Source organism: Ursus arctos, unplaced genomic scaffold (genome assembly GCF_023065955.2).
Source record: "Ursus arctos isolate Adak ecotype North America unplaced genomic scaffold, UrsArc2.0 scaffold_5, whole genome shotgun sequence".
NCBI classification, from domain to species: domain Eukaryota; kingdom Metazoa; phylum Chordata; class Mammalia; order Carnivora; family Ursidae; genus Ursus; species Ursus arctos.
In genome coordinates, this window is record NW_026623067.1 from 13,856,602 (window position 1) to 13,884,424 (window position 27,823).

General features: G+C 46.3%; 1 protein-coding gene and 1 long non-coding RNA gene across 6 annotated transcripts in view; both read right to left on the reverse strand.

Annotated features, from left to right (window-relative positions):
• Positions 1-1,579, reverse strand: part of RUFY1 (RUN and FYVE domain containing 1) — a 57,888-nt gene extending 56,309 nt beyond the window's left edge. For all 4 annotated transcript variants that reach the window (XM_044387311.2, XM_026507722.3, XM_057307494.1 and 1 more), the window contains exon 1: positions 1,292-1,579. In XM_044387311.2, coding sequence (XP_044243246.1) covers positions 1,292-1,565 — 274 coding nt within the window. In that variant the 5' untranslated portion in view covers positions 1,566-1,579. The remainder of the gene's footprint in view (positions 1-1,291) is intronic.
• Positions 1,580-24,614: 23,035 nt separating this feature from the next.
• Positions 24,615-27,823, reverse strand: part of LOC123001504 (uncharacterized) — a 33,080-nt gene continuing 29,871 nt past the window's right edge. For both annotated transcript variants that reach the window (XR_008957601.1, XR_006410454.3), the window contains exon 6: positions 24,615-27,743. This is a non-coding gene — a long non-coding RNA (uncharacterized LOC123001504). The remainder of the gene's footprint in view (positions 27,744-27,823) is intronic.

Sequence of the window (27,823 nt, forward strand, 5' to 3'; positions counted from 1 at the left end):
TCTAAGACTAATACCTGGCACCCAGTAAGTCAACAAATATTTACTATTAATTGTTCTGTGCTAGGTGCTGTTTCTGGCACTGGCACATGGCATCTATCAGCGACCAGCTAACATTTATTATTTGCTTGCTACATGATCTCAGAGGCCACCAGAACACACCTCATGCCTTGACTTTCGGGACTTACCGCCAACGGCTTGTTCACAAACACCCACGGTGTGTGCAAAGGCGGCGAACCAGTGGGAACCAGATTCCTGAGTGGAAAGGCTCCCTCATTACCTTCTAGTCCTACTGACCACTGCCAGATTCTCAAAACAAGTGTGTTTGTAAACTTTTCTCTACTCGTTACTCTTTCTTAACCACCGCAATTCTCACAATTCACTCTGCTGGGTCAGCGATGACTTCTAAGCAGCAAATTCACGGGTGGGTAGGAGGGAATCAAGAAACCTCAGAGACACGTTATGATTCTTAGCGGTCTTCGATCAGTTCGGCCCCATAGCACTTTCTATGAAGACGGTAACTGAATTTTTAGTTTTACTTTAACATTTAAACATCACACGTGTGTTGTGGCTACTCTATTGGTGAGCACAGCTCTCAATATCTGGCTTTGTAGGGCTTTCCAAGTCACACTCTTAATTTCATCATCCTCTAGTATTTCCATTATTTCCATTCTTCCAACGTGCTGAAACTCTAGTCCGGATAACAAGGTCTGAAAAGAACTAGAAGAGCTCACTGGGTGAACAAAAAAATCCCTACTGCTCAGTCTGGGAAACGCGGTGACTTACGCGCATCACACAACAGACAGGGTTGGCGGCAAGGCTCGCCTGGAACCACCGCCTCCTGACTTCCACCTCGGAGCTCGCACTCCTGGGTGTGTCAGGACAGCCGAGCCATGAGCCAGGCTGGCGTTTGGAGATTCGCGGCACAGCGGAACTGGATTTAGTTCTTGAGCACTTTTAAACTTAATGCTGACAACTTAAGCTTAAACTCGTACATTTTCTTAAAGTCCGCCACCGGGAGTCCGGACGTCATCTGGGGCACACAATTAGAAGGGTCTCCTGGGGGAGTTGCCCAATCTCAGACCTTCCAAACCCGCGCATTTCTCTTGACTTGGCTTGCGCGGCATAAAGAAACACAGACCAGTAGTTACGTGTGCTAACAGGTTGGTTCTGAACAACTCGTCTGACAGGCTGCAGAGGTTCGACGCCCTCGCCAGCCCGGTTCCCACCGCCAAACGGCCACCTGTCCCGCGGGCGCGCGCTCGCGCGCGGGGCGTGCCCGGCCGCAGCCTACCTGTGCGCGGCGCGCCGTCCGCGCCGCCGTCCGTGCCGCCCAGCCCCGCGGCCGCGCGCAGCGCGCTCCCGCAGCTCGCCGACAGGTTGCCCGTGGCCTTTCGCGCCAGGGTCAGGATGGGCGCCGACCAGCCCTCCGGCCCGGTCCGCGACTTAGCCGCGGTCCGTAGTTCGCCAGGGCTAGGCAGCTGGCTCCGGTCCACGATCTCGAACTCTTCTCCCGACTCCGGTTCCGGCTCCCGCCCCGCCGGGCAGCCGTCTTCCCCGTCGGCCATCTTGGCCGCGTCACGTGGCCGCGACGGGCGGAGGACTCGGCGCGGGCGGGCGCGCGGGTGGGCGGCGGGCTCGGCGCGGGCGGGCAGGGATTTTTTTTTTTTTTCCGTTCGCGAAGTTCTCCTTTCTCTTCACCACCCTTACCCTCCTTTCTTTAACCTCAAAAAGGTTCAGGAAGGTACAAATCACAACATGAGAAGCACCATATTCCCACCAGTCGGGAGGACTCGTGTCCAGAAAATGACTCTTGGGCTTGTTCCCCTAGCGGGGGTCCCCGCTGCCTGGCTTGGAACGCAGCCCCCAAGGCTTTAGTTTCGTCGTTACTCTATTTCCTCTTTCTGATTTTCATTTCATGATTTACTTTTTCTACTTCGCCACTTTTCTGCAGAACAAGCCCTAGAAGGGCGGGTAAGGAAACTGGGACAGGCGAGGCAAGAAATCAGGATTTTTTACTTAAAAAACCCTACATAACGACAGGTTGGCAGGACTGGGAATCAGAAGGTCTGGATTCTGTCAATTAGTTAAATGCGGATAATAAGAGAACCTGCCTCATCAAGAAATAAGATTTTGCAGTGAGGAGCTCATGGCAGGCGTTAGCAATGTGAGGACTGTTACCCCCACTGTGTGGCTCCCACAAGGTACGATCCATTGGCGGGCAATCACTCCCCGTCTGTTGCCTCACTTGGAAAAAAAGGGAATTTGGCTAAACGGAAACTCACATGTCATTAGCATTGGACACTTTGTTTGCAAAGTGCCACACAGGGGCCTCATTAAACTAGGAGAACGGTTGTATTTGGCTCCCAGAGCGTTTAAATCTTAAAGAAAGAAAGAAAATTAGGTTGTTGCAGATATTTAGAAATCGAAAGATTTGGCATGAAAATCTGGATTTTGGCCCTTTTGAAACATCGGAAGCTTTGGCAGCTAAGAGTCTATTTCCTGGTGTCAGTGAACTGGTGAAGTGGGCAGTGGCGGGCCTTTTAGGAGCCCCCTGGTTCTCCTGGCATCTTGGTCCAGCTGTCTCCTGGGTGTCTATGATCGGTCTGGTCCCTGAAGGCCAGTTGTTTTCTATGGGGAGAGTGGGGCCGGGAGATCGTGGGGAAGCTGTGGGGGTGGTTTTTGAGCTGTCAGGGTGATGCAGGGGTTTGCCGGTAGTCTTTACTGGAGTCCCTTGAACAGGGAAGTTATATGTTCTGGAATTACCAAGCAATGGACCCAGATCCTTCAAGACGTTTCAATACCAGTGAACATTCATGTAGGTGAAGAGCTTGTTTATAATGACCAAGCCTGGACCGAATTCTACTTTGTATAGAAACATAAACTCCTTTTAGAAAAATAGTTTTTTCAAAAAAGATTTTATTAATTTATTTGAAAGCGAGAGAGCACAAGCAGGGGGAGTAGCAGGCAGAGGGAGAAGCAAGCTCCCTGATGAGCAGGGAGCCTGATGTGGGGCTCAATCTCAGGACCCCAGGATCATGACCTGAGCCAAAGGCAGATGCTTAAAGGACCGAGACACCCAGGCGTCCCCATTTATATACATTTCATTGGCCAAAGCAAGTACATGCCGCCTCTAACTTCAAGGGAGTTCGAAAGTTCAATCCTACCAGTGTCTAGGGAAAGGAGAGCAGGGAATACTGGTCAGCAATATGACTACCATAAATGTACTCCGAACCTTCCCAGAATGCAGCTAAATTGATTTGCTCAGAACCGAAGAGCTATTAACCATTTCAGAAAATCGCATCGCCTACAACAATGTTGTTTTTGATATTAAGACAATACCTATGCTGTCTGTCACAATCACGACGATCTTAGGTACAAGTGTCTGGCTACCTTATTTCTTTCAGTGTTAGTGGTGACTTATTTACATATTGAAATACATTTTATGGATTTATTTCTCCTTTATGATAGGACTTGATATTAATTTTTTTGAAATTTTGAGTATTGGTAGGTTTATTATCAATGAATTGCATTTCGGAATGGTCAATGGAGCATTATAAAATATGTATTATCTGGGGCACCTGGGTGGCTTAGTTAGTTAAGTGACTTCCTTCAGCTCAGCTCATGATCCCAGGGTCCTGGGATCGAGCCCTGCACCAGGCTCCTTGCTCAGTGAGGAGTCTGCTTCTCCCTCTGCCTGCCGCTCCCTCTGCTTGTGCTCTCTCTCTCTCGGTCAAATAAATAAAAACAAAATCTTTATAAAAATATGTATTATCTATGGGGCCTCTGTATGGCTGTCAGTTAAGCGTCTGCCTTCAGCTTGTCATGATCCCAAGACCCTGGGATCGAGTCCTGCATTGGGCTCCTTGTTCAGTGGGGATCCTGCTTCTCCCTCTGCCTGCTGCTCCGTCTGCTTCTGCATGCTTTCTCTCTTTCTCTGACAAATAAATAAATAAATAAAATCTTGAAAAAAAAAAAAAGCCAAATCACTCTTCTTGAACGATGCGACATGAAGCACACAACATTCTCTAAGGTTGCACCTCCTAATTTTTTTCTTTCTTTCTTTCTTTCTTTCTTTCTTTCTTTCTTTCTTTCTTTCTTTCTTTCTTTCTTTCTTTCTTTCTTTCTTTCTTTTTTTTTTTCACATCATGACCCTCCTCGAACATGATAATGTTTGCTGTATAACACAGCATTGTGAATGGATAGAGGTAACACTTGGGGAATCTGGCTTCCTTAGACTTTACTAGGTCACCTCAAGGCCAAGGACATCAATACGTCTGCACAGCTAACAGCCCAGTAGCCTCACTAGTGGAGAACCTCTCCTCTGCTCTAAGGAGAGTTGAAGCCTGTCTTGTTCCCAGGGAGGAATATTATGAATGCTTTTAAATTTCTGCCAAAGCCGGGAACAATTAAGGAACAAATATCAATGTTTGGCTCCATCTAGTGGTCTAAAGTGGATTTGGGTTTCTAACCCTCCAGGATTTGACAATTTCCATCCATCATCCATCCATCCTTATTCATTCTCTCATCCATGTAGGCTGTGATGACAGCCTACAAGGCCCTGTGTGATCTAACCCCTGCCAATCCTTCTGACCTTATTTAATATCATTATCTGTTGATTTCCTTTTTTAAAAAAATATTTTATTTATTTATTTGGCAGAGAGAGAGTGAGAGGTGGGGAGAGGGAGAAGCAGGCTCCCCGCTGAACAGGGAGCCCGACGAAAGGCCTGATCCTAGGACCCTGGGATCATGCCCTGAGCTGAAGGCAGACACTTAGCTTAACTGGCTGAGCCACGCAGGCGCCCCTATCTGTAGATTTCTTAAGTCCCACATGATTTCTTTCTGTTTCTTAAACACATCACACTTATTCTTTGTATATGCTTTCCCCTCTTTGCTTGGAATGATTTTCTCCTAGTCTTAGCCTGATTGACTTCTTTTAGATTTTAATTAGTTTATTTATTTGGCAGGGAAAGAGAGAGAGAGAGAGAGAGATGGAGAACAAGCAGGGGGAGGGGCAGAGGAAGAGGGAGAAGCAGGCTCCCCACCGAGCAGGGAGCTCAACATGGGACTTGATTCCAGGACCCCAGGATCATGACCTGAGCCGAAGGCAGACACTTAACCTACTGAGCCACCCAGGTGTCCTCTGCTGGACTTTTAATCAACATCTTTCATATCGAAGCTCAATTCAGCTTTGCAGAGAGACACAGTCCCTAACTGCTCTAAGATACCCCTCCCAGCCTCCAGTCCCTCTCGTTCACTTCACCCAGTTTTATTTCCTCTACAGTACTTATCAGTTCCTGACATTTTCCTGTTGCAGTTTTATTTAGTATGGTTCCTCCCCCTCCCTGGAATGGAGCTCAGAGGGAAACTTGTCCCTTGGGTCACTGCTGTATTCCCAGGGCTCAGAACCACAGCCGTGTGTTAGTGACTTTAAACAAAAAAGGTTTATTTCCTGATCACACCACAGGGCTGCCTTCGTTGCCAGGAGTTCCTCCCTCTTTTCCCACTCGGAGACGAGGCTGGCAGAATCCCCATCCTGTGGAACTTTATCATCATCCCAGCAGAGGGAAGGAGCGGGGGGGGGGGGGGGGGGGGGCGGGGAATAGTGATCTCTGCTCCTAGAGGCTTCCTCATGGAAGTCAGCCAGGCTCTTCTGCTCGCATTTGTCTTGACCAGAGTGGACACGTGGCCATGCCTCACTTCACGGGGGTGGGGCGTGCAATCCCACCACGTGCCTAGGAGAAGAACCCCAACTGCCTTAAGATCTGATAATTTCAACAGCTGGGTCATCGTGAAGTTGGTGTGTTACTTGTCATTTCTTTTGAACATTGATCACAATGGCCTGGTTCTTTGTATGTTAAAGAGGCCTGAGTCCTGGTCACTTGGCTAACATGTCATGCAGTCCTCAAAGCCTCTGTCCTGTTTGGGGTCAGATCCATGCACGTGCATGTTGGGGGTGAGGCCAGGAGTCCAAAGATTTTATTTATTTATTTGTCAAAGAGAGAGAGCGAGAGAGCACGCGCACAAGCAGGGGGAGTGGCCGGCAGAGGGAGAAGTAGACTCCCTGCTGAGCAGGGAGCCCTGATGCAGGGCTCGATCCCAGGACTCTGGGATCATGACCTGAGCCGAAGGCAGATGCTTAACCAACTGGGCCACACAAGCGCCTGCCTTTCTGTCCTTTAAGAGAGTGTCGGAGTTTTCTCCATAGTGGCCTTGTACAAATGGGTTAATCTAGAAATAATTTTTATATTTGCATATATATCTTTGCCATTGTGTCTGGTATCTTATTTAAATTAATTTTGTGTTGGTTCATGCTAGTGTGCACCAATGTCATTAATTTGGATATTTTCATGGGCAATACATCATGTGTATTTAGATTTCATAAATTTACAGTTGAAAAAGTAGATCTGCATCCCCGAGTTGTTTCAAACATCTGGAAACATTTTCGAATAGTTACATCCACAGATTCCACACTTAGGATTCTGTTTATAATGACATTCTGGAAAAGGCAAAACTATGGGGACAGAGAATAGATCGGTGGTTGATAGGGGTGAGGGGTGGAGGAAAGGCTTTGCTAAAAAGGAGAAGTACCAGGGACAGTTGTGGGGCTAGGGAACTGTTTTGCCTTCCAAATGTGATGTCGGTTACACGGTCCTATGCATTTTATCCAAGCTCACAGAACCGCACACCAAAAATAGTGAATTATAATTTACTTCATGCAAATTAAAAGGAAAACTAAAAAGATTTCGTGACTGAATAAGTTTAGGAAGTACCGAACTGAACAGCATAAAAAAAGTTTTCCAGGGGCGCCTCGGTGGCTCAGGTCATGATCCCAGGTCAGGGTCAGGGTTGGGCTCCCTGCTCAGCGGGGAACCCGCTTCTCCCTCTTCCTCGGCCCCTCCCCACCACCACTCCTGCTCTCTCTCTCTCTGTCTGTCAAATAAATAAATAAAATCTTTAAAAAAATTTTCCCCCAATAATGGAATTCAGTATTGGTTGTTCAGTTAAGCTTAAAATTAATGAAGGTGAACCAAAAATAAGAATTTGCTTTCCCAGTTCTATTGACCACATTTCAAGGGCTGCTAGCTGCAGGGGAGGCTAGTGGATGCTGTATTTGGAGAGAACAGCTAGTGTAAGAGGAGAACTAATTCTTGCTTGAAAGTCTGGAAGGATTCACGTGTAAAATGACTGGGCCAGAGCCAGGCTTTTTCCTTTTTGTTTAGTCTTGGATGGGAGCGAGGTCTTTGACCACCATTTCAATGAAGACACAATTATTAACCTAGTCAAATGATCTTTCCTTCTTGTGCAGTTTTGCTCTTTTCAGTTTTGTCTGTGAATGTATCCATTTTGTCTAGGTTTAATTTATAATTTATGAGTATCTGGCATCTTTACTAGTCTTTCCTATTATGTTTTTATCTGTGATACTCTTCATTATGGTTCCTTTTCTCGTTTCCTTGGATTTGGTCTGCTGTTCTTCCAGTTCTTTCGAGTTGAATGCTTATTTCATTTATTTTCAATATTTCTTGTTTCCCAATAAATGCCTGTAGAGATACACATATTCTTTCAAGTACTGTTAGTTGCATCCACAAATTTTGACATCTCTCGGGTTCAGTTTTATTTCTTAATTTGCTTTCTACTAAGAGTTATTTAGTAATACATTATTTACTTTCTAAACTTTCTTAGTTTCTCTCCCTCCCTCCCCCTTCCCTCTCCTCGTCCTTCCTTCCTTCCTTTTTTAAAGATCTTATTTATTTATTTGTCACAGAGAGAGAGAGAGCGCACAAGCAGGGGGAGGGGCAGGCAGAGGGAGAAGCAGGCTCTCCGCTGAGCAGGGTGTTTGACGTGGGACTCGATCCCAGGACCCTGGGATCATGACCTGAGCTGAAGGCAAGACGCTTCACCGACTGAGCCACCCAGGCACCCATCCTTTCTATATTTTCTAACTCACTACCCTTTCCCGATTCTTTCTGGGAAAGGTCCTTCATCTGATATTCCAACTGACCAGTTCTCTCTTCAGTTTTACCTTTCCTATTATTTATACCATCTATTGTGATCTTTATTTCTAGTATTTTATAAACATGTATACATTATAGAGAGAGAGAGAGAGAGCGTGAGAGTGAGAGCGAGAGAGGTGGGGGAGAGGCAGAGGGAGAGGGAAAATCTCAACCCCGGATTCAATCCCAAGACGCTGAGATCATGACCTGAGCCGAAATCAAGAGTCAGACACTTAATCGACTGAGCCACCCAGGTGCCCCTGTGCTGTTATATTTTTGACACCTAATATTTCCACTTATCTTTAAAACTTGTTGTGTTCTTACTTCCGGTGTGGCTGTCCACTGCAGGCTGGTGCTGGCGTATTGTGTTTTTCCCCTCTTCATTTCGAGGTCGGAGGGAATCCTCCTGGGGCCATGGGTGGGGCTGCGGGAATGGCAGCAACGCAGAAGGGGCCGGTCCTATAAGATCTGATCCCAAGTCATTTATCCGGGCTTTGTGTGCCTGCTCAGGCCCATCTCCTGTATCCCATGTCCATGGATATGGAAATATCCATATATTGGATATTTGGAATATAATGGAAATCTGGAAATTTCCTGATTTGGTGGAGAGGTAGCACCCAGCTTCTAATGCACACTTTGGCGTAATTAATTCATAAAGCAGGTACATTTTTATTCGATTTATCATTCACCAGTATTTCCTGTACACTTTGTTTTCTCCTATCTCGAGGTCATTGTTCTGATTTAATTTTCATGTTGATGAGAATATCCTTGAATAATTTCCTCAGAAAGGGCATATTTATGGTGGACTTTCTGAGAAATACATTGCAAGTGTGATTTTCTTTTCTTTGGTGAGGCTCTTGTTCTTTCTTTCCGGAAGGCTGTAGATTTTCTTTGGTTTTTTTGTTTGTTTGTTTTTGTTTTTGTTTTTACAATTTATTTATTTATTTGAAAGAGAGAGAGAGTTCAAGGGGGAGGCACAGAGGGAGAAAGAGAAAGAGAATCTCCAGCAGATTCCCCGCTGAGCTGGGGCCTGACGCGGGACTCAATCTCAGGACCCTCAGATCTGACCTGAGCTGAAATCAAGAGTCAGATGCTTAACTGACTGAGCCACCCAGGAGCCTCTGATCACTGTAGTTTATAAGATTTTTTTTTTAAAGATTTTATTTATTTGACAGAGAGAGACAGCCAGCAAGAGAGGGAGCACAAGCAGGGGGAATGGGAGAGGAAGAAGCAGGCTCCTAGCAGAGGAGCCTGATGTGGGGCTCGATCCCAGAACGATGGGATCACACCCTGAGCCGAAGGCAGATGCTTAACGACTACGCCACCCAGGCTCCCCTGATCACCGCAGTTTAAAGATTCCACGGGAAATGTCTGTATTTATGACTTTAAAAATAAACTCTAAGGGTGACTAAAGGCTCAGTTGGTAGAGCGTGCAACTCCTCATCTTGGGGTTGTGAGTTCGAGCCCCATGTTGGGTGTAGGGATTACTTAAAAAAGCAAAATCTTTAAAAAAAACAAATAAATAAAAATGACCTCTGCCTGGTACTTAGTTTGACATTTTCAAATGGAAAATTAAAATATTTTTTCAGATAGGGGAAGTTTTCATGGGTTGTATCTTGCATTATTACTTTTCTTTGCTTATTTCCTTCTTTCGTTTTGGGGCAACTATTCATTGTTTGTTGTCCGAGTTGCTTTTCTTTTCATGAATGATCTTTTTATCTTTTTTGTGTTTGGGGAGTTATTTATTTACATATTTATTTGACAAACACCTGAGGACCTCTTCTGTGCCCAAATACAGGCACTTGGGTTGTATCAATGAACAATACAAAGAATACTACCTTCATGGAACTTATATTTTAGTGTGAGGAGATGTATCAAATCAAGAAGATTTTATGATATATATGAAAGTGAAAAGTATTAAGGAAGAAAAAGACGAGGAGATGAGGTGCCTGCGTGGCTCAGTCAGTTGGGCGTCTGACTCTTCATTTCGGCAGGTCATGATCTTGGGGTCGTGGGGTCGAGCCCTGCGTCTGGCTCCACGCTCAGTGGTGAGTCTACTGGAGATGCTCTCTCCTTCTTCTTCCCTCTTCTGCCCCTCACCTGATGTGCTCTCTCTCTTACTCTCTCTCTCGCTCTCAAATAAATAAATAAATAAATAAATCATAAAAAGAAATTAAAAATTTAAAAAAAGTAAAAAAAAAGAAAAAGACAAGTAAAGTAGGTCAGAAGGATTGGGAATGGTGAGATGGAAACCTTCTGTGATTTTAAGTAGCTGTTCAGGGTAGGCTTCTTGGGAAGGTGAGACTTAAGAAAATAAGGTGAGGAAGTGACATTTTCAGGACCTGGAGGAGGAATGTTCTAGGGAGCAGCTATTACAAAGGTCCTCAGAAAGGAGGGTGCCCTACATGTTGGATGAAGAGCAAGGAAGCTGGTGTGACTGGCCCAGAGTGGGTGCGGGGATTCTGACGGCTAATAGATCCAGACTCCACAGTAAAGACTTTGGTTTTGGGGCGCCTGGGTGGCTCAGTCGTTAAGCGTCTGCCTTTGGCTCAGGGCGTGATCCCTGCATTCTGGGATCGAGCCCCACGTCAGGCTCTTCTGCTGGGAGCCTGCTTCTTCCTCTCCCACTCCCCCTGCTTGTGTTCCCTCTCTCGCTGGCTGTCTCTACCTCTGTCAAATAAATAAATAAAATCTTTAAAAAAAGAAAAAGACTTTGGTTTTACTCTGCCTACAATGGGAGGCCGTTACAGGGTTTTGAGAAAGAAGAATAACTTGATTTGACTTAGGTTGTAAGAGGCTCTTTCTCGCTAAGCTGGTGGAAGAGATCGTACGGGTATAGAGTATGTAGAAATAAATTGTAAGGTAGAAGCAGGAGAGCAGGGAAGGTGCTGTAGCAGTAGCTGGGGTCGGGGTAGCAGGGAAGGTTGGTACCTAGGGACTATGACGGCTGGTAGAGTTGCCACCAGCTGAGATGAGAAATGCTATGGGGGTAAAATTGAGAATTCGGTTTTGGATCCATTATGTGTGAGATGTTTCACATTTCAGATGGAGTGTTGAGTAAGCAGTTGCATATTTGAGTCTGGAGTCTAGGAGACAAATTTGGCTGGATCTATAAACCTGCGAGTTGGGGGCATTCACATCGTATTTAAAGCTGTAATACTGGATAAGGTGACTGTATTGGTCAGGATAGGTTAGGGTTCTGCCTCGGTAACAAATAGCCCCCAAATCCCAGTAGCTGGACACAGAAGCCTATTGCTCAATCATATGAAGGCTGACACAGGTCTGGGCTCATTTCCAGGACATCTGTCTCTCATAGAGTGACTCAGGGATCAGGCTGCTTTGGTGTTTTGGTCCTGCACGTCAACATGAGGATTTCTCCAAATAGCTGCATCAGGAGAAAAGACAGCTGGAGAGTCATGTGGCAGGCTTTGCTGGGAAGTGACCTGTGTCTTCTGCTCACAGCTCATCGGCAAGAGTCAGTCACATGTGGTCTTCCGCTTGCCGGGAAGGCCTGGGAGGAGCTCTGGATGAGCAGTCATCAAGGGAGCCAGAGGAGGTAGAGGGGAACAGAAGGTCATGGAGAAGAGGACGAGCCAGCAAAGGCGCCAGAGAAGGAACATTTAGGTAGGCGGAAGGAGGACCAGGAGATAGTATGAACCCAAGGAGGAAAATGTTACGAGGAGAAAAGAGTGGCCAAGATGGGGCGCTGGGTGGTGACTGAGGAATGGCCATGGGATCTAGGTGGAAATGATCTGTAACCTTGAGAAGAGAAATTGGTCAGATCCGTGTGCAAAAGCCTGGCTGAAGTAAGCTAAAGAGAGATGGTGAGTGGGGAAGAATTAGAGGCAAGTATAGACCAGAAATAGGGCAGATACTGGCAGGGGAAGTAGGGGCAAGCCAAGGGTGTTTTCATTCGTTCTTCTTGGCTGGGAGAGATAACAGCCTTTTTATATGCTGTTGAAGAAGATCTTGTAGAGAGAGAACTGGTGATGTAGGGGAGAGGGAGAGAGTTGTGGGAGCAGAGCCTCGAAGAGGTGAGGAGGGACAAGCTGGGGATCTCAGGTAGCAGGTGGGAGGTAGAGAAGGTGGGGCAGATTCTGGGGGAGGGAGGAGGAAGCGTGAACTGGCCTTCTGCACACCAGGTAGTGGACAGAAGAGGGAAGTGCAGTGTGGCCTGGGCAGGAATTGCCTGTCGAGGTTCACGGTCAGGGACAGAAGTGAGGCCCGTCAGGTCCATGTGACTTGTGACTTTCCCAGCCCCCTTCTGCCAGGAGAGTTGGATTTAACTCAATCACGGTTTCATCAAGAGAGTTCAAGGAAGCGAGGGGGCAGGAATTTGGGGTGTGTGCAGGGGGTGATACTGTCGCCTCTTCCTTTTGACCTTTTGGATCACGAATTATGTTACCAGCAACATCCAGTTTATTTATTTTTTTTTACCACCTCCACTGAATTTTATAACCTGAATGTATGTTTGTGTATATAACGTGTGGATGGGTGTGTATAAAATAAATAACCGTAATAAAAATAAATACAAATAGAATATAAATATAAAATATACAAATACATAAAAATGTATAAGTAAATGACAAAGTTAAAATTCTAATAAAAATTTAGAAACGAGAACTCTTAAAGATTTTATTTATTTGAGAGAGAGAGAGGGAGAGTGCATGTGCATTCTCATGAGTTGGGGGAGGGGCAGAGGGAAAGGGAGAAACACAGCCCCCTCCACTGAGCAGGGAGCCCAGGCTCAATCCCCAAGACCAGGACCTGAGTCAAGGGCAGATGCTTCACTGACTGTAATGAGAACTCTTAAGGAGAGTCAAGAAGATATTACCAAGTATCTATCCGTCCATATCCGTCTATATCGGTACCTCTATCTCATTCAGGGTTCTCATCACAATTGCTTCTCTCAATGCGGTCTTTCGTTTCTTCTCTGAAGTTGGCCCCTCCAGAAGTCTCTGTCCCCCTCCCTCAAGCCACTGGCTCCTTCACACCAGCGTGGTCCTGGTCCAGTGACACTGGCACCTCCTGGGAGTTTCTTGGAAATGCAGATTCCCAGGCTCTGCCCCAGACCTCCTGAGCCAGAGCTCTGGGGTGGGGCCCAGGAATGTGCATATACCCTAGCTCCCCGGGGATTCTGTTGAGAACCTCTGCTTATATTGCCCGTGGCTTTTGCTTTTCTACTCATGTCAGGGACGTGGGTCCCTCCAGAGCTGCACTGGTCAGGATCTGGGGAGCTGGCATGAGGCATGGAAGAAGTCCTTCCTTCCTTCAGGGCAGGGGGAAGGCAGTAATGAGCACGCTGGCCAGCAAGGATCTGGCTCCCTGTTTCTTGGGCTCTCCAAATATATATTTTGGGTCATATTGGCATGCAGTTGGTCCCACGCATGTTAATTACTGTTCTTACCTTCAGGGTGGGCCCTGTGGGCTTTCTCAGGGCTCGTTCTTGGGTGCAGCCAGGGGAGGACCCTGAGATCTCAGACCCAGAGAGAATAAAATGCCAGCAAGTTTCTAAATGGATTTTAGGAACTCACAGCAGAGGGGACTAATGTTTGAAAATCAAGATCTTTTTGACTTGGTTTGACTCTCAAGAGACAAATCCTGAAGGACTCTGTCTAAATGGTTTTTTAAAAAAGATTTTACTTATTTGAGAGAGAGAGAGCATGAATGGGGGGAGGGGCAGAGGGAGAGGGAGAAGCAGACTCCCCACTGATCAGGGAGCCTGATGCAGGGCTCCATCTAGGGATCCTGAGATCACGACCTGAGCTGAAGGCAGACGCTTAACCGACTGAGTCACCTAGGCGCGCCTGTCTAAACGTTTTTCTGCATGAAGAACAGAGTGGGGAGGAACGGAGGTTGGTGTGGGTGCTGGGAGGTGGGTCCACGGGCTGCAGGAGCCCCCAGGGCTGGGCCGTGGATGTGCTGAGAAGGGCCCTTGGCTCGGGGAGCGGGCTGGCCACAAGGTCGAAAGACCCCAGGGGCTGAGAAGGGGACAGCAGCTGCGTGTCCTTGGCTCTCACTCTGGAGAGAACCTCAGGAGTCCTCACAGCATTGGCAAAAGCATGCAGAGTGCTTCGCCTTCCAGCAAGTGGCCGTGGCTGAGGGTGGGCTGGATTTCAGTGGATGCTGGTGGGCACAGGTGCAGGAGGACGATGTGGACTGGGAGCAGGCGTCCCTCAGCTGGAAGCCTGGCTCCACCCGAGGAAAAGGGCGAGGGCAGGGTGGGATCACCGCGCCCGAAGTGGTGAGCGACCGCGGATGGGGCCAAGTGTCCGCGGATGGGGCTGAGTGTTCCTGGGAGGGACTAGCTTATGCTTACAGAAATTGGAATCCGAAATTATAATTGAGTGATGAAAAATAGAGTTGCATTTGGTTCACGTGCATTTTGAGATTGAGAACGTGTACGTGTGCGGTTTATACTTGAACGTGAAAGTGTCTCGCACGGTGCCGGGCATCTCGTGCGTGACAGTTCATGTGTTTCCAAATCTGCACGTGCATCAAGTGTAATGGAGCGGAGAGGATGCCGAGGTGATGCTGTCTTATTATTTTTAATCAGAAATTTGTCTGCCTTTTAACACATTGCTTGATCATACCATATTGACGACCTTTCTAACTTAAAGGTAACCCTCAGTACAAGGTGATTGAATGCCACAGTGATCAGAAGACCCGGGTCTGAGTCCTGGGTCCACCACTTACGAGTTGTGGAACCTTGAGCAAGGCACTGCACCTCCAAAAGTCTTCCTTGTTGAGGGAGGTTATGCCCGACTCAGAGGCTGGCGGAGAAGAGTGAGCATCTCCTGAGGACTTACACCTGCCTACCCCTGGGCTGGGCCGTGTCGTAGATGTTTCCCTGACAGTAAAGCGCCTGGTGCAGGCCAGGCACATGCGCAGAAGGTGGCGATGTGATAATTCCATTCTCCTATGTGCAAGTCCTGAGCGTGCATGCACCCACAGATACAGACACAACACATGCGTGCAACGCATGCATGCACACACAGCACGTGTGCACATACCCACACACAATACACACGTACCACATACAATGTAACACACGCGTGCACACACACATGCACCACACACACCACATGCGAACAATACCACATACAGGCAACACACACACCACACTACCCACCCACACACATATCGCATGTATGTATTACACACCACATTGCACACATGACTCGTGTGACTACACACAGCACACACACTACACCACAATGCACACACACTGTACCACAAGCGTGCGTGTGCACGCACATACACATACACAGTTTGTTAACCACGATTGCAATAATCAAAGGTACCACTAGGAGGCACCGTGACACTTTTCCTCGTAAATTTTTAAGTCTGTTTTTACAGAGCTGTGATTATACTCTATACTAGCAGTTCTCAAAGTGTGGCCAAAACTATTTTCATAATAACGCGAAGATGTCATTTGCCTTTTTCATTCTTTCTCCCTTGAGCGTGCAGTGGAATTTTCCAGAGACCACATTCCGTGTGGCATATTGCCGCAGGTTGAAGGCTGGAGCTGATCTGAGAATCCAGCTGTCTCACTAAAGCCAGACATTAAAGAGATTCGCAAATGTGAGCAGAATGCCACCTTTCTCACCAAGATGTTCAAAGTTATCATTATTTTTCACGGAAATGTTATTTATGTTAACATGCGATGGGTTTTTAAGCTGCCATTTTAAAATAAATAAATATTTGGAAATCTCTGCTTTAATATCTAATACAGTTCAAACTGATAGATATAACTCACAGAAACAAAAGTTCTTTAGGGGATTTGCAATGATTTTTTAAGAGCATAAGGCAAACGCATATGTGTATGAGTATATGCATCTAGGATATATATGTAAATATATGCACGAGAGTATACAAAGCAAACTGTTTGACCATCACTGTTTTATATGTAATCACATGTCCACAGATACATTGCAATGTTTTAATTAATTAATTTATTTTTAAAATGAAAGATTATTTATTTATTTGAGAGAGACAGAGCGAGAGCATGAGCAGGGGTGGGGATAGGGGTAGGAGGAGGGGCAGAGGGAGAAGCAGACTTCCTGCTGAGCAGGGAGCCCGCTGCAGGTGTGTGTGGGGGGGTGGAGATCATGACCTGAGCCAAAGGCAGATGCTTAACTGACTGAGCCACCCAGGCGCCCCACATTTCAATGTTTTTAAATTATAAAGTTATAAAGAACCCACATGTACAGAGAAGGGAAAAATCACTTGTAATCTTATTGCTAAAAGATTAATTTTCTTTTCAATGTCGGTTCTATCGACATTTTGTCTTGTTTTCTCTCCAGTTGTGTTTCCGCACATGTTTCTCCGCCGTCGATGCCTTCTGAATACTAGCGTGGAGTCCCAGGTTGCACCAGCCGGTGGGTCCAAATATGGCCTTGTGCAGTCCACACGTGAACTTGGCCGCTCCGAGGCGCCATGCATTCACCTGCTCATGCTGCAGCCCAGCCTCCTGGGGCGGGCCGTCTCTCTCCATCTTTCCGGGGCTTTCAGGGAGGCTTGCCTGAGTAACCCCAGTTGTCTCTGGTTGTTACCTTGTGGGCTAAGGTACATCTCCAGGTGCCCTTCCTGGCCATGTGGCAGCCCTCAGCCCTCCTATCTTGGTCCCTCCTAGCCTCTGTGGGGTGCGGCAGGTGCCTCTCATCCCATGAGAGGTGGCCATGGAATTGCGGTGCCCTGCCACTGCTCCCCTCACCTCCGCTCGCCCTGCCCTCCTGGGTCAAGGCCCCTGTCCCCATCGGCCACATCACTGACACTATTTGTAGGCTCCGCATGGGCCCCCATGGTGTCCACTTCTTTAATACTTGTGGCAAGGCCAGCTCTGTCGCAGTGACCCGAGACCTGCCCATGCATCTCTGTCCTGTGAGAGCGCTGAGGAAGCCTGCCTGGTCCACATTCAGCTCTCGGAATGGACCGACGTAGCCACGGAGTTGCATAAGACCCTTGGCGAGCCAAGGTGGGAAGAGGGTCCTTGCGCAGGGCGCCCAGGGTGGGGGTTCTCTGCCCTGCCTCCCCAGGGCCCACGAGGCTCCAGGCGGGGCTGCCCAGGTGGGGTCAGGCCAGCCTCCTGCTGCTTCAGCTGTCCAGTCCGTGCCTCCTCGTTCCTGCTGCTCTTCGCCTGCCATTCTCGGCCTCCATCCCCACCATCGGGCAGACGGGTTTGACCGTGATCATGAGCCCACGATCTTAAAAAAATCAGTGAAATGTACAGATCTTAAGTGTAGGGTTCAGTGATTTTTGACAAATATTTATATATCTGTGTAAGGCACACCACAATCTAGATATGGAACATCGTTGTCACCACCAGAAAATTCTATCCTTTCTCTTTCCACTCTATCTGCTCTCCCTCCCCAAGCAACCACTATGCTGATTTCTATCCCAGAATATTAGGTTTTTGTGGGGTTTTTTTCTTTCTGGTTTTCAATTTCATATTAACGTATCATAAACTATGTACTCTTTTGAATCTGGCTTGTTTGTCTAAAAAACACTTTTTGAAGGTTCTTCCTTGGTTTTGCACCACCCGCAAACCACTCCTTTTTAAATTGCTGAGTGGTTATTATGGACATTGCTGCTATGAACATTGGGGTACACGTGCTCCTTCTTTTCACTACATCTTTGTATCTTTGGGATAAATACCCCGTAGTGCAATTGCTGGGTCATAGGGTAGCTCTATTTTTAACTTTTTGAGGAATCTCAATGCTGTTTTCCAAAGTGGCTGTACCAGTTTTCGTGGCCAAACTGTGGAAGGAGCTGGGTTGTCCTTCAACAGATGAACAGATGAAGAAGATGTGGTCCATATATACAATGGAATGTTACTCAGCCGTCAGAAAGGATGAATACCCACCATTTGCATTGACATGGATGGAACTGGAGGGGATTATGCTAAGTGAAATAAGTGAAGCAGAGAAACACAATTATCATATGGTTTCACTCATATGTGGAACATAAGGAATAGCATGGAGGACATTAGGGGAAGGAAGGGAAACCTGAAGGGGAAGAAATCAGAGAGGGAGGCGAACCATGAGAGACTATGGACTCAGGGAAACAATCTGAGGGTTTCAGAGGGGAGGGGGGTGGAGAGATGGGGGGTAGCCCAGTGATGGGTATTAAGAAGGGCACGTGTTGTAAATGAGTACTGGGTGTTATACGCTAATAATGAATCATTGAACACTTAAAAAAAAGAATTGTCGAGTGGTATTCCACTGATCGAATACACCATGGTTTGTGTATCCCTTTCCTTGTTGAGCATTCCAGTTGTTTCAATTTGCAATCAACGTTCTTGTCCAAGGATTTGTGTGGATACATGTTTTCATTTCTCTTGGGTCAATCCCTAGGGGTGGAATTGCTGGATCATAAAGAATGTTTGACATTATGGGAAACTGCCAAAAAGTTGTCCACAAGGCTTTCGTGAATTTACACCCCCACTAACAATGTATGTGTTTCACTTGTTCCACAGCCCAGCAAAACTTGGTCGTGTCAAGTCTTTTATTCTATTTTATTTCGTTTTGTTTTATTTTATTTTAATTTTAAAAAAGTTTTTATCTATTTATTTGACAGAGAGAGAGGGCGAGCACACAAGCAGGGGGAGTGGCGGGCAGAGGGAGAGGGAGAAGCAGACTCCCCGCTGAGCAGGGAGCCCCTCAAGGGGCTCAATCCCAGGACCCTGGGATCACGCCCTGAGCCGAAGGCAGACGCTTAACCGCTGTGCCACCCAGGCGCCCCCATTTAGTTTTGCTTATTAATGTATTTCTACGCTGCCTTATTCTGAGAAAGATTTTAGATGGTTAATTTGTGTTCTACTTTTTTTTCTGTATAGCTTTATATCATCATCTATTTTTGAAGCACTTAAAAAATGATTGTGTACTTTATTTTTAAATGGCTACATAACATTCCAGAATGTGAATGAATCACATATCTTCTTTGGCCATTTTAGGTAGTAGAGCATGGAGGTTAAGACCGTGGGCCCTGGAGCCAGAGGTCTGTGTTTGAAGGGCCTCGGGAAGGTGACTCAGTCTCTTGATCCTTCTCTGCAAAACAGAGGTTGTGAGCATTGAATGAGAAATGCATGTGAAAACTGTAAAAGTGTAAATGTGCAGTCGATGCTCTTTCTATTAGAAACCACATTGCCATCGTGCATAAAGCTTCTCTCCTTTTTAGGATTACTCCCTTAGGATCATTATTCAGAAATGAAATCAACTGGGTTCATAGACATGAACATTTTTTAGAATTTTTTTTTTTTTAAGTAGGCTCCACCCGGGGGTGGAGCCCCATGTGGGGCTTGAACTCATGACCCTGAGATCAAGACCTGAGCTGAAGTCCGGAGTCGGCCGCTTAGCCGGCTGAGCCACCCAGGTGCCCCACATTTTTTAGAATCTTGACAGCGATCCCCAAATTGCTCTCTAAAAGGCACCTGTTTACCCATCCACCAGCAGCATATAAGAGTGTCCACGTCACCACACCACTCCCGGGAAGCTGCGACTTTTACCAGAGTGGGATGTTCTATCTACAAGTGAGAGAAGCCATGTTAGTAAGGCAGCAACTCAGGAATTACTCCTCACATCTGTGGCAGTGACAGTTGCCACCTGCCCCTCTAAGTATCAGCTAGTTATTGCCACAGTTATGCTGCTTAACAAATCATCCCCACCTGTCAATGACACACAGTATTGACTACTTGTTTCCTACTTGTGCGTTTGCGGGCTGGCTGGTGTGGCTCTGCTTCATGCCGCGGGGAGGCCAGACAGCTGCGTTCCTCATGTCTCTCATCCTCGTCTGGGGACTAGCAGGGACATGCTCATCACTGGGTGATGGCAGGGGTCTGAGGGTGGGCACCCCTGACCACACAAACACATTTCAAATTTTTGCTCGTATCAAATCTGCTAACGTTCTATTGGCTAAGTCAAGGGGTGGGAAAGTGCGTCCCATCCACAACGAGGTTGGGCGAGGATGTGCGTGCGGGGTGGGTTGAAGAATCAGGGCCAATACTTCAGACTACTACTCCTGCTGTCTATTGTTATAAATTAAAAGAAGTTTCTTTTTCCCTCTTTTTAAAAAAATTGAGGTATAATTGACATATCACATTGTATTAGTTCCAAGTCTACAACATAATTATTTGCTATTTGCACACACTGCAAAATGATTACCACGGTGAGTCTAAGTTTACACCCTTCACCACACACAGTTACACAGATTTCCTCTTGTGATGAGAACTTTTAAGATTTATTCTCTTAGCAACTTTCTTTCTTTCTCCTTTCTTTCTTTCTTTCTTTCTTTCTTTCTTTCTTTCTTTCTTTCTATCTTCTTTCTTTCATTTCTTTTTTTTTTTTTTAGAGATTTTATTTATTTGACACAGAGAGAGAGAGAGAGAGAGAGAGAGCAAGCACAAGCAAGGGGAACAGCAGAGGGAGAGGGAGAAGCAGGCTCCCTGCTCAGCAGAGAGCCCGATGTGGGGCTTGATCCCAGGACCCTGGGATCATGACCTGAGCTGAAGGCAGATGCTTAGCCATCTGAGCCACGCAGGACCCCTCTTAGCAACTTTTGAATATACAATATGGTATTATTAACTAGAGTCACCATGCTGTACCTTACATCTCAGAACTTACTTATTTTATAACTACAAGTTCATACCTTTGGACCCCCTTCAACCATTTGGCCATCTCCCCCTGTCTGCCCTGCCTTTGACAACCACCAATCTGTCCTCTGTATCTATGAACTCAGTTTTAATTTTTTTTCACTTTTAGATTCCACATATAAGTGAGATCATATGGTATGTATCTTTCTCTGTCTGACCTATTTCACTTAGCATAATCCCGTCAAGGTCTACCCATGTTGTCACAAATGGCAGGATTTCGTTCTTTTTTATGGCTGAGTAATATTCCATTATATATGTATACACCACCTCTTCTTTATCCATTCAGTAGTCAATGGACACTTAGATTGTTTCCATATCCTATTTATTGTAAATAATGCTGCAATGAACACAGGGGTGTATATATCTTTTCAAATTAGTGTTTTTGTTTCTTCAGATAAATACCCAAAAGTGTAATTCTTGAATATATGGTATTTCTATTTCTAATTTTTTGAGGAGCCTCCAAACTGTTTTTCACAGTGGCTGCACCAGTTTGCATTCCCCCCACCAGTGCACAAGGGTTCTTTTTTCTCTACATCCTCACCAACACTTGTTATTTCTTGTCTAAAAGAAATTTCTTTATTGGATTTGAAAGGATGAAAGAGATTGCTGTTTAACTCAATATGTTGATATATGAGGAATTCTTTTTTTTTTTTAAAGATTTTATTTATTTATTTGACAGAGAGAGAGGCAGTGAGAGAGGGAACACAAGCAGGGGGAATGGGAGAGGGAGAAGCAGGCTTCCCGCTGAGCAGGGAGCCCGATGCAGGGCTCAATCCCAGAACGCTGGGATCATGAGCTGAGCCGAAGGCAGACGCTTAACAACTGAGCCACCCAGGTGCCCTGGAATTCTTATTTTTCATATTGCATCAACTCAGTATTCTTTATAAAGGAACCTGTCAGGATTCAGCTTTTTCTGCATCGTTCTTAATCATATGTGTTCTCTCTTCCATCCCAGGGGGTTCTCCACTTAGCATGACCCAACATACTGCCGCTTAGAGGGTGCTGAAAATGATATGTGATAATTGAAATGAATCTCTTAGATGTGCTCCCACCTTACCCCTGCCCTTGAGTAAATTCAAAGGCAAAAATTTATACCTTCATTAAGTTAGAAAAGCTAAACTGGCTTTCTAGTTCAATTATTTAGTGAATCAGTGCAATTTAGTAAAAATCCTAAATTAAGTTTTTTTTTTTTAGATTTTTATTTATTTATTTATTAGACAGAGACAGCCAGCGAGAGAGGGAACACAAGCAGGGGGAGTGGGAGAGGAAGAAGCAGGCTCCTAGTGGAGGAGCCTGATGTGGGGCTTGATCCCAGAACGCCGGGATCACGCCCTGAGCCGAAGGCAGATGCTTAACAACTGCGCCACCCAGGCGCCCCCTAAATTAAGTTATTTTCAGAAGTATGGCACTTCTAATGGGGTGATTTGCAAAAAAAGATCCGTTCTTGCAGTGGGACAGTGGTGTGTGGACCTTGAGACTGATTTTGCTTCTTTTCCTCCCTGCTGCTCCCATTATCCCTACCACATTGAGCGCGTTTAAGATTTTAATTCCAGGTTGAAATTTAACTTTTTTTTTTTAAAGATTTTATTAATTTATTCGACAGAGATAGAGACAGCCAGCGAGAGAGGGAACACAAGCAGGGGGAGTGGGAGAGGAAGAAACAGGCTCATAGCGGAGGAGCCTGATGTGGGGCTCGATCCCATAACGCCGGGATCACGCCCTGAGCCAAAGGCAGAAGCTTAACCGCTCTGCCACCCAGGCGCCCCTGAAATTCAACTTTTTAAAAAATGTTATGCATCAACTCTAAGTTTTTATTTTGTTTTCTCCTCTGTTATTTATTGGATCCTGCATCTTCACTTTCTTGGATTCTTGGGGCCAGGTTACAGGTTCTGTGAACCTACATGTGCTCAAAAATGTCTTTATTTTGATCCCCACTTGAATGTTAGTTTGGCTGGGTATTGGATTCTAGGTTAAAAATGTTTGTTTGTTTTTTTGTTTCTGCCTTTCAGGGCATTAAAGGACTTGCTCTACTATCAGGGTTGATGATAGAGATGTCTAATGTCACGCTGATTTTCATTCTCCTGTGATAACCTATTCCCTCTCTTTGGAAGGGAGTAGGATTTTCCTCTCATCACTTGGTATTCCAAACTCTTTTTTTTTTAATTTAAGATTTTATTTATTTATTTGAGAGAGAAAAGGAGAGAGAGAGTATGAGCAGAGGGGAGATGCAGAGGGAGAAGCAGACACCCTACTAAGCAGGGAGCCTGACACGGGGCTTGATACCAGGACCCTGAGGTCGCGACCTGAGCTGAAGGCAGACACTTAACCGACTGAGCCACCCAGGGGTCCCTGGTATTCCAAACTCTAACCATGACGTGTCTAGATTTCTGAAATTCTATTTCACTTTTTTTTCACTCTGCTTGGTATTCAGTGAACCCCACTGGTCTGAAGACTGGTGTCTTTCTTCAGCTCTGAATCCCCACTTACCATCCCATTCTTTCTTTGGGTATGTCTTCACTCTCATTGTATCTGTTTTCTCCCTTTGGAACTTCTGTCATACATATATTGGAATTTCTGGGACTTCCCTCCACATCTCATGACTTTTAACTCACATTTTTTCTATTTCTTTGTCATTTCACACTAAGCCTAAGGGGGACTCTTTGGTTTGATTTTTCATGTTACGAATTTCCCCTTACCTGCATTGGTGTTGACATTCATCCTCTCTATTGAGTGTTGGAAGTTAATCTTTGGTTTTGATTAATTGCAATTAATTTTTTATGGATGGAAAATACTCTATTATCTCTCTGGAGATAGAAAGTATAGTTATTAGGGGCACCTGGGTGGCGCAGTGGTTGGGCATCTGCCTTCGGCTCAGGGCGTGGTCCCAGTGTTCTGGGATCGAGCCCCACATCAGGCTCCTCCGCTATGAGCCTGCTTCTTCCTCTCCCACTCTCCCTGCTTGTGTTCCCTCTCTCGCTGGCTGTCTCTATCTCTGTCAAATAAATAAATAAAATCTTTTAAAAAAATAGAAAGTATAGTTATTAGAACATTTTTATTTTCTCTATTGATTTCCTTTGGTTGTAATTCTTGTAGGTTATGTTCGATGTTACTCTGTTGTGGTGTTGGTTTTCTCAAATGTTTGGTGATTCTTGGCCATCTGCCATCCTTGTATCTAAAAATCCCTACTAGTTTGCTCATTCTTGTGATCATACCTGCTTCTGATGACTATTCAGGTGGGGTGGGTTCTACTCTTCTTTTTTTTTTTTTTTTTTTTAAGATTTTGTTTTATTTTATTTGACAGAGAGACAGCCAGCGAGAGAGGGAACACAAGCAGGGGGAGTGGGAGAGGAAGAAGCAGGCCCCCAGCAGAGGAGCCCGATGCGGGGCTCGATCCCAGAACACCGGGATCACGCCCTGAGCCGAAGGCAGACGCTTAACGACTGCGCCACCCAGGCGCCCCTGGGTTCTGGTCTTCTGAGAGTGTAGAGGTGACCTGTCCTTCCTGGAGGGTCAGTAGTCATTGGGGTAGTCACTGCCTTGCCTCTCTGGACCAAGTATTCACACCCTCAGATTTGGCTTGGGGACAAATGCTATGTTCCAATGAGGGTGATCTTTCTTATTTTCCCATGCCATTATGAATTTTTTTTCCTTTCCTTTTCTTTCTCTTTTTTGCCTTTTCTAATTAAGCAAGAATTTTCTGTTATTTAATGGGATTTTGGTTAGGAGGGAGGTCAAATGGGGGTGCTCAGTCCTCCATCTGGCTCTGATCTGCATTTTTAGCAAAACAACTAAGTTTGGAAGTTTGAAACTAACGACATTAGGGCTGAGAGATTTCTTAATGTAAATATATTTCAGCAGAGTTAATGAAAACTTGGAGTGCTTACAAAGTTGGATATATTACATGTGTGACAAATTATATATAAACCAGATTTCATTTCCTGTTTTTTTTTTTCAATCAGCAAAGAAAAAATGGCAAGAAAACCGAGTCTCCTGTATTTTAGCTACGCATTTTAAGGGATAATGCATATTTAAACATTTTCCGCATTTGCTGTTAAAATGAATAAAACTTTACAATAAAATCCCCCCAAAGCATAAAGTTCCAGCCAGCAACGAGCCCCTTGTTCGGATATGGTCCAGGCTTTGCCTCAGAGGGCCTGTCGGCCTGGAGCTGCTGCTGTTAGCAACCACACTGCCATTCCTCTCACTTGTCTCTCATCACTATGGTGATTCTCGTTAAATAAAGTGAACAGTCCCAATCATGTGCACCGGCGTCTTGTCATTTTTTTTCCCCCTGTGGCTGTCGGTTTCCACAAAACAGCAGCCATCTAGTCAATAACTATTTGCTGAGTGCCTACTGTGTGCTCACTCCTAGAGGCACAAAGATGAAAAGGACAAAATGCTTTCCCTCAAGGACGCTCTCTATGGGGAAGAAAAGGCAAATGATGTAGGTTCCGGGGGTCAGAGTGGACCCCCCACTTCACGCATTTTGGTAGTTACTGAACTTAACAATGTTTTGTGTTTGTGGGGGTATCATCCTTTTCCAATCGTTTTTAACTTTTGAATGAGAGATAAGTTACAGGGCTCAAGAATCAAGTGATATGGGAAGTCATTCTCATCTGCTGTTTCAACACTGCTCACACCTTCTCTGGGTAACCATTTTTATTAGATTCTTGTTTCCATTTCTAATGGTTCCTTATGCAATTGTATATGAATGTGAATTTTAATTTTCTTGTCCTAAAAAGGGTGGCATGCTGTGTACGTGCCAATATATCCTGGAGCTCTTTTCATGTGGGTCCACAGTGACCTCCCCTGTTGCCTCTCACAGATCCTTGGAGTCCCGTCCCCTAGGTGGACTCCATAGCACACTAACCAGCCCCTCACTGAGGACCTCTTGGGACGTCTCCAATCTTTTGCCATTACAATGAATGCCCCAATGAATAATCTCGTACATCTGCCATTTGTATGCATGCTGGGGTGTTTGCAGAATCGATGTCCAGAAGCAAGATTGCTGCCTCAAAGGCTACCTGCATCTATAATTTTGGCAGGTTTTGCCAGCTGTCCCCTTACAGGGGTTAAACCATCTTATTCCCTTCCAGCAATGTCTGAGAGCGCCTCTTTCTCCCCCCGCGAGGGAATGTCTAATCCTTCCTTGTCTTCGGGGACAAAGAACCCTACTTGCACCTTCTCCCTTGAAGCGTTGCATTTGTTCCCGGGTATTATCCAGGTTTCCATTAGCACAAGGAAAGCTGCTCCTAAGTAGACAGCGTGTTCTGCTTGTTTCATGGTGCACCAGCTGAGGAATGGTTGAAGGGAACCCAGCATGTTGAAGGGATGCTGTTGGAGCACCGGGTGGCTGGGGGCCAGGTCCAAGCTGCTGAGCAGTGGGAGGGAAGATCAGGAACAGATTGTGGAGAACTTGGGCTGCTATACACCAAGAGCTTTGGATTTTTCCTGCGGGCCATGGGCAGCCACTGAAGGTTTCACAGCGGAGGGAGGAGATGGTGAGAGCCACGTCCACACTGATGTGAATTCCACTGGCTTGTGCAGGATGCGGAAGAGACTAGCAGCTGTACTTGGTGATTCTGAGCACGGACCTGCCGTGGTTTGTCGTGGTAATAAATGTGTAATCCTGCCATTTAGCAGTTGTCTGTCACATCCCATGGAGGGGCTCCGGGAGAGAATCCCTGCGCCGGGAGGGGTCACGTCTGTATTTTGTGTTCTGACTGGAAACAATGAGGGGCCACTTTCCCACTTGGCTTCTCAAGAGCTGTCCTCATCATTGCCATTCAGCGCACAGTAATTGAAACACTGAGTCACTTCAAGCTCACCAAGTGGCTGGAGACTTTGAGTCAAGGTTTCTTATCCCCTAATCTTGTGCTATAATTTCCCACCTTCGAGGGAGAGGCCATCCCTGGTCCCAGACAGCCGCGAAGAGCAGGTGTCAGACCCGAGACAGGAAGGCCAGCCTCCTGAAGATTTGCTTAGCTGTTTTCTACCCACAGAGTGGCCTTGCCAAACCCCGTCGCCTGCCTCCTCGAGGGTGCTGGGAGCCGCGATGCTGTGTGCGGTTTCCATGGCAGTGGGCCGCGGGGACAGGCAGCCAGGTGGCTCGCTGGCTCGGCTCAGAGCTGGCTCACCTGCTCTGCTGTTGGCAGCCACCCCCTTCGCTCTTCTTGGTTCCTGGAGCTTGAGAATGTCTTTTGTTACCCCTTTATGAGTCTGAGCTCTGTGTGAGAGGACCTTCAAGTTCTGAGCCTATAAAAAGTGTGACTTTGTCTCCAAGCGGATTGAAGAGCAGGAATTCAGAATGCCAGGGTGGAAAAGTACTGGGGGACAGCACGTCTCTCTGAAGCAAGCCTAGAACTTGGGGATGAGGCCAACCCCACGGACTGAGCTTCAGGCAAAGGGCAGGGGGAAGAGCCCTCCACGGTGGAAAGAGAGGACCCCAGGATCGTCCTCACAGATGCGATCGGCACCAGGCTATTAGAATTTAGGGTCTGCCCATCTGTTTGTCTGATCTCTTTATTTAATTAACTGCTGGCGACTGTGCCTTGCTGTAGCCCAGAAATGCCGGGTTAGTCACTATCCCTGGTCCTTCCAGTGAGGACATGTTATCACAGGATCCCAGGAATTGAGAGCCAGGGGAGCGAGGGGAAGGATCGCAAGTGAAGGCAGTCAAAGTCGGGTACAAGTTGGTCTGTGTTTTCTCAGCCAGTGCTGCTTGTATGAGCAGGCCAGGGCTGCTGTGTTTGCTGTCCCATGGTGTTGGGACTGGCCAGCCCTGCAGGAAAGGGACCCCGTCGGCCCTGCCCAGCAGGGAGGATGTCAGGCTCCGGGCTCTGCCGTCTAGGGGATTGTGGCGACCGGAACTTTCTCTAACAAGTTAATGCTTTGAAGAATCCCACGACAGGGATGGAGAGGTCAAGGCTCAAGGTCAGGGACAAGGACTCTGTCTTGGGAAGGGAGGATGCTCTGAGCGAATTCCATCTGATACAGTCATGAAGGCACCAGTGGTGGGGGCTGTTGGAACACGGAGCCTGAAGTCACGTGTTCTTCTGGGACCTATTGAAGAACCACCAAACAGACCGGAGTATCGAGTGCCACTGGGAAACAAACAAAGAAAAACTCCATTTAAGCCTGCATAGGAGTCAAAGCATATTTATTTCGTTTTCTTAAGGGGCAA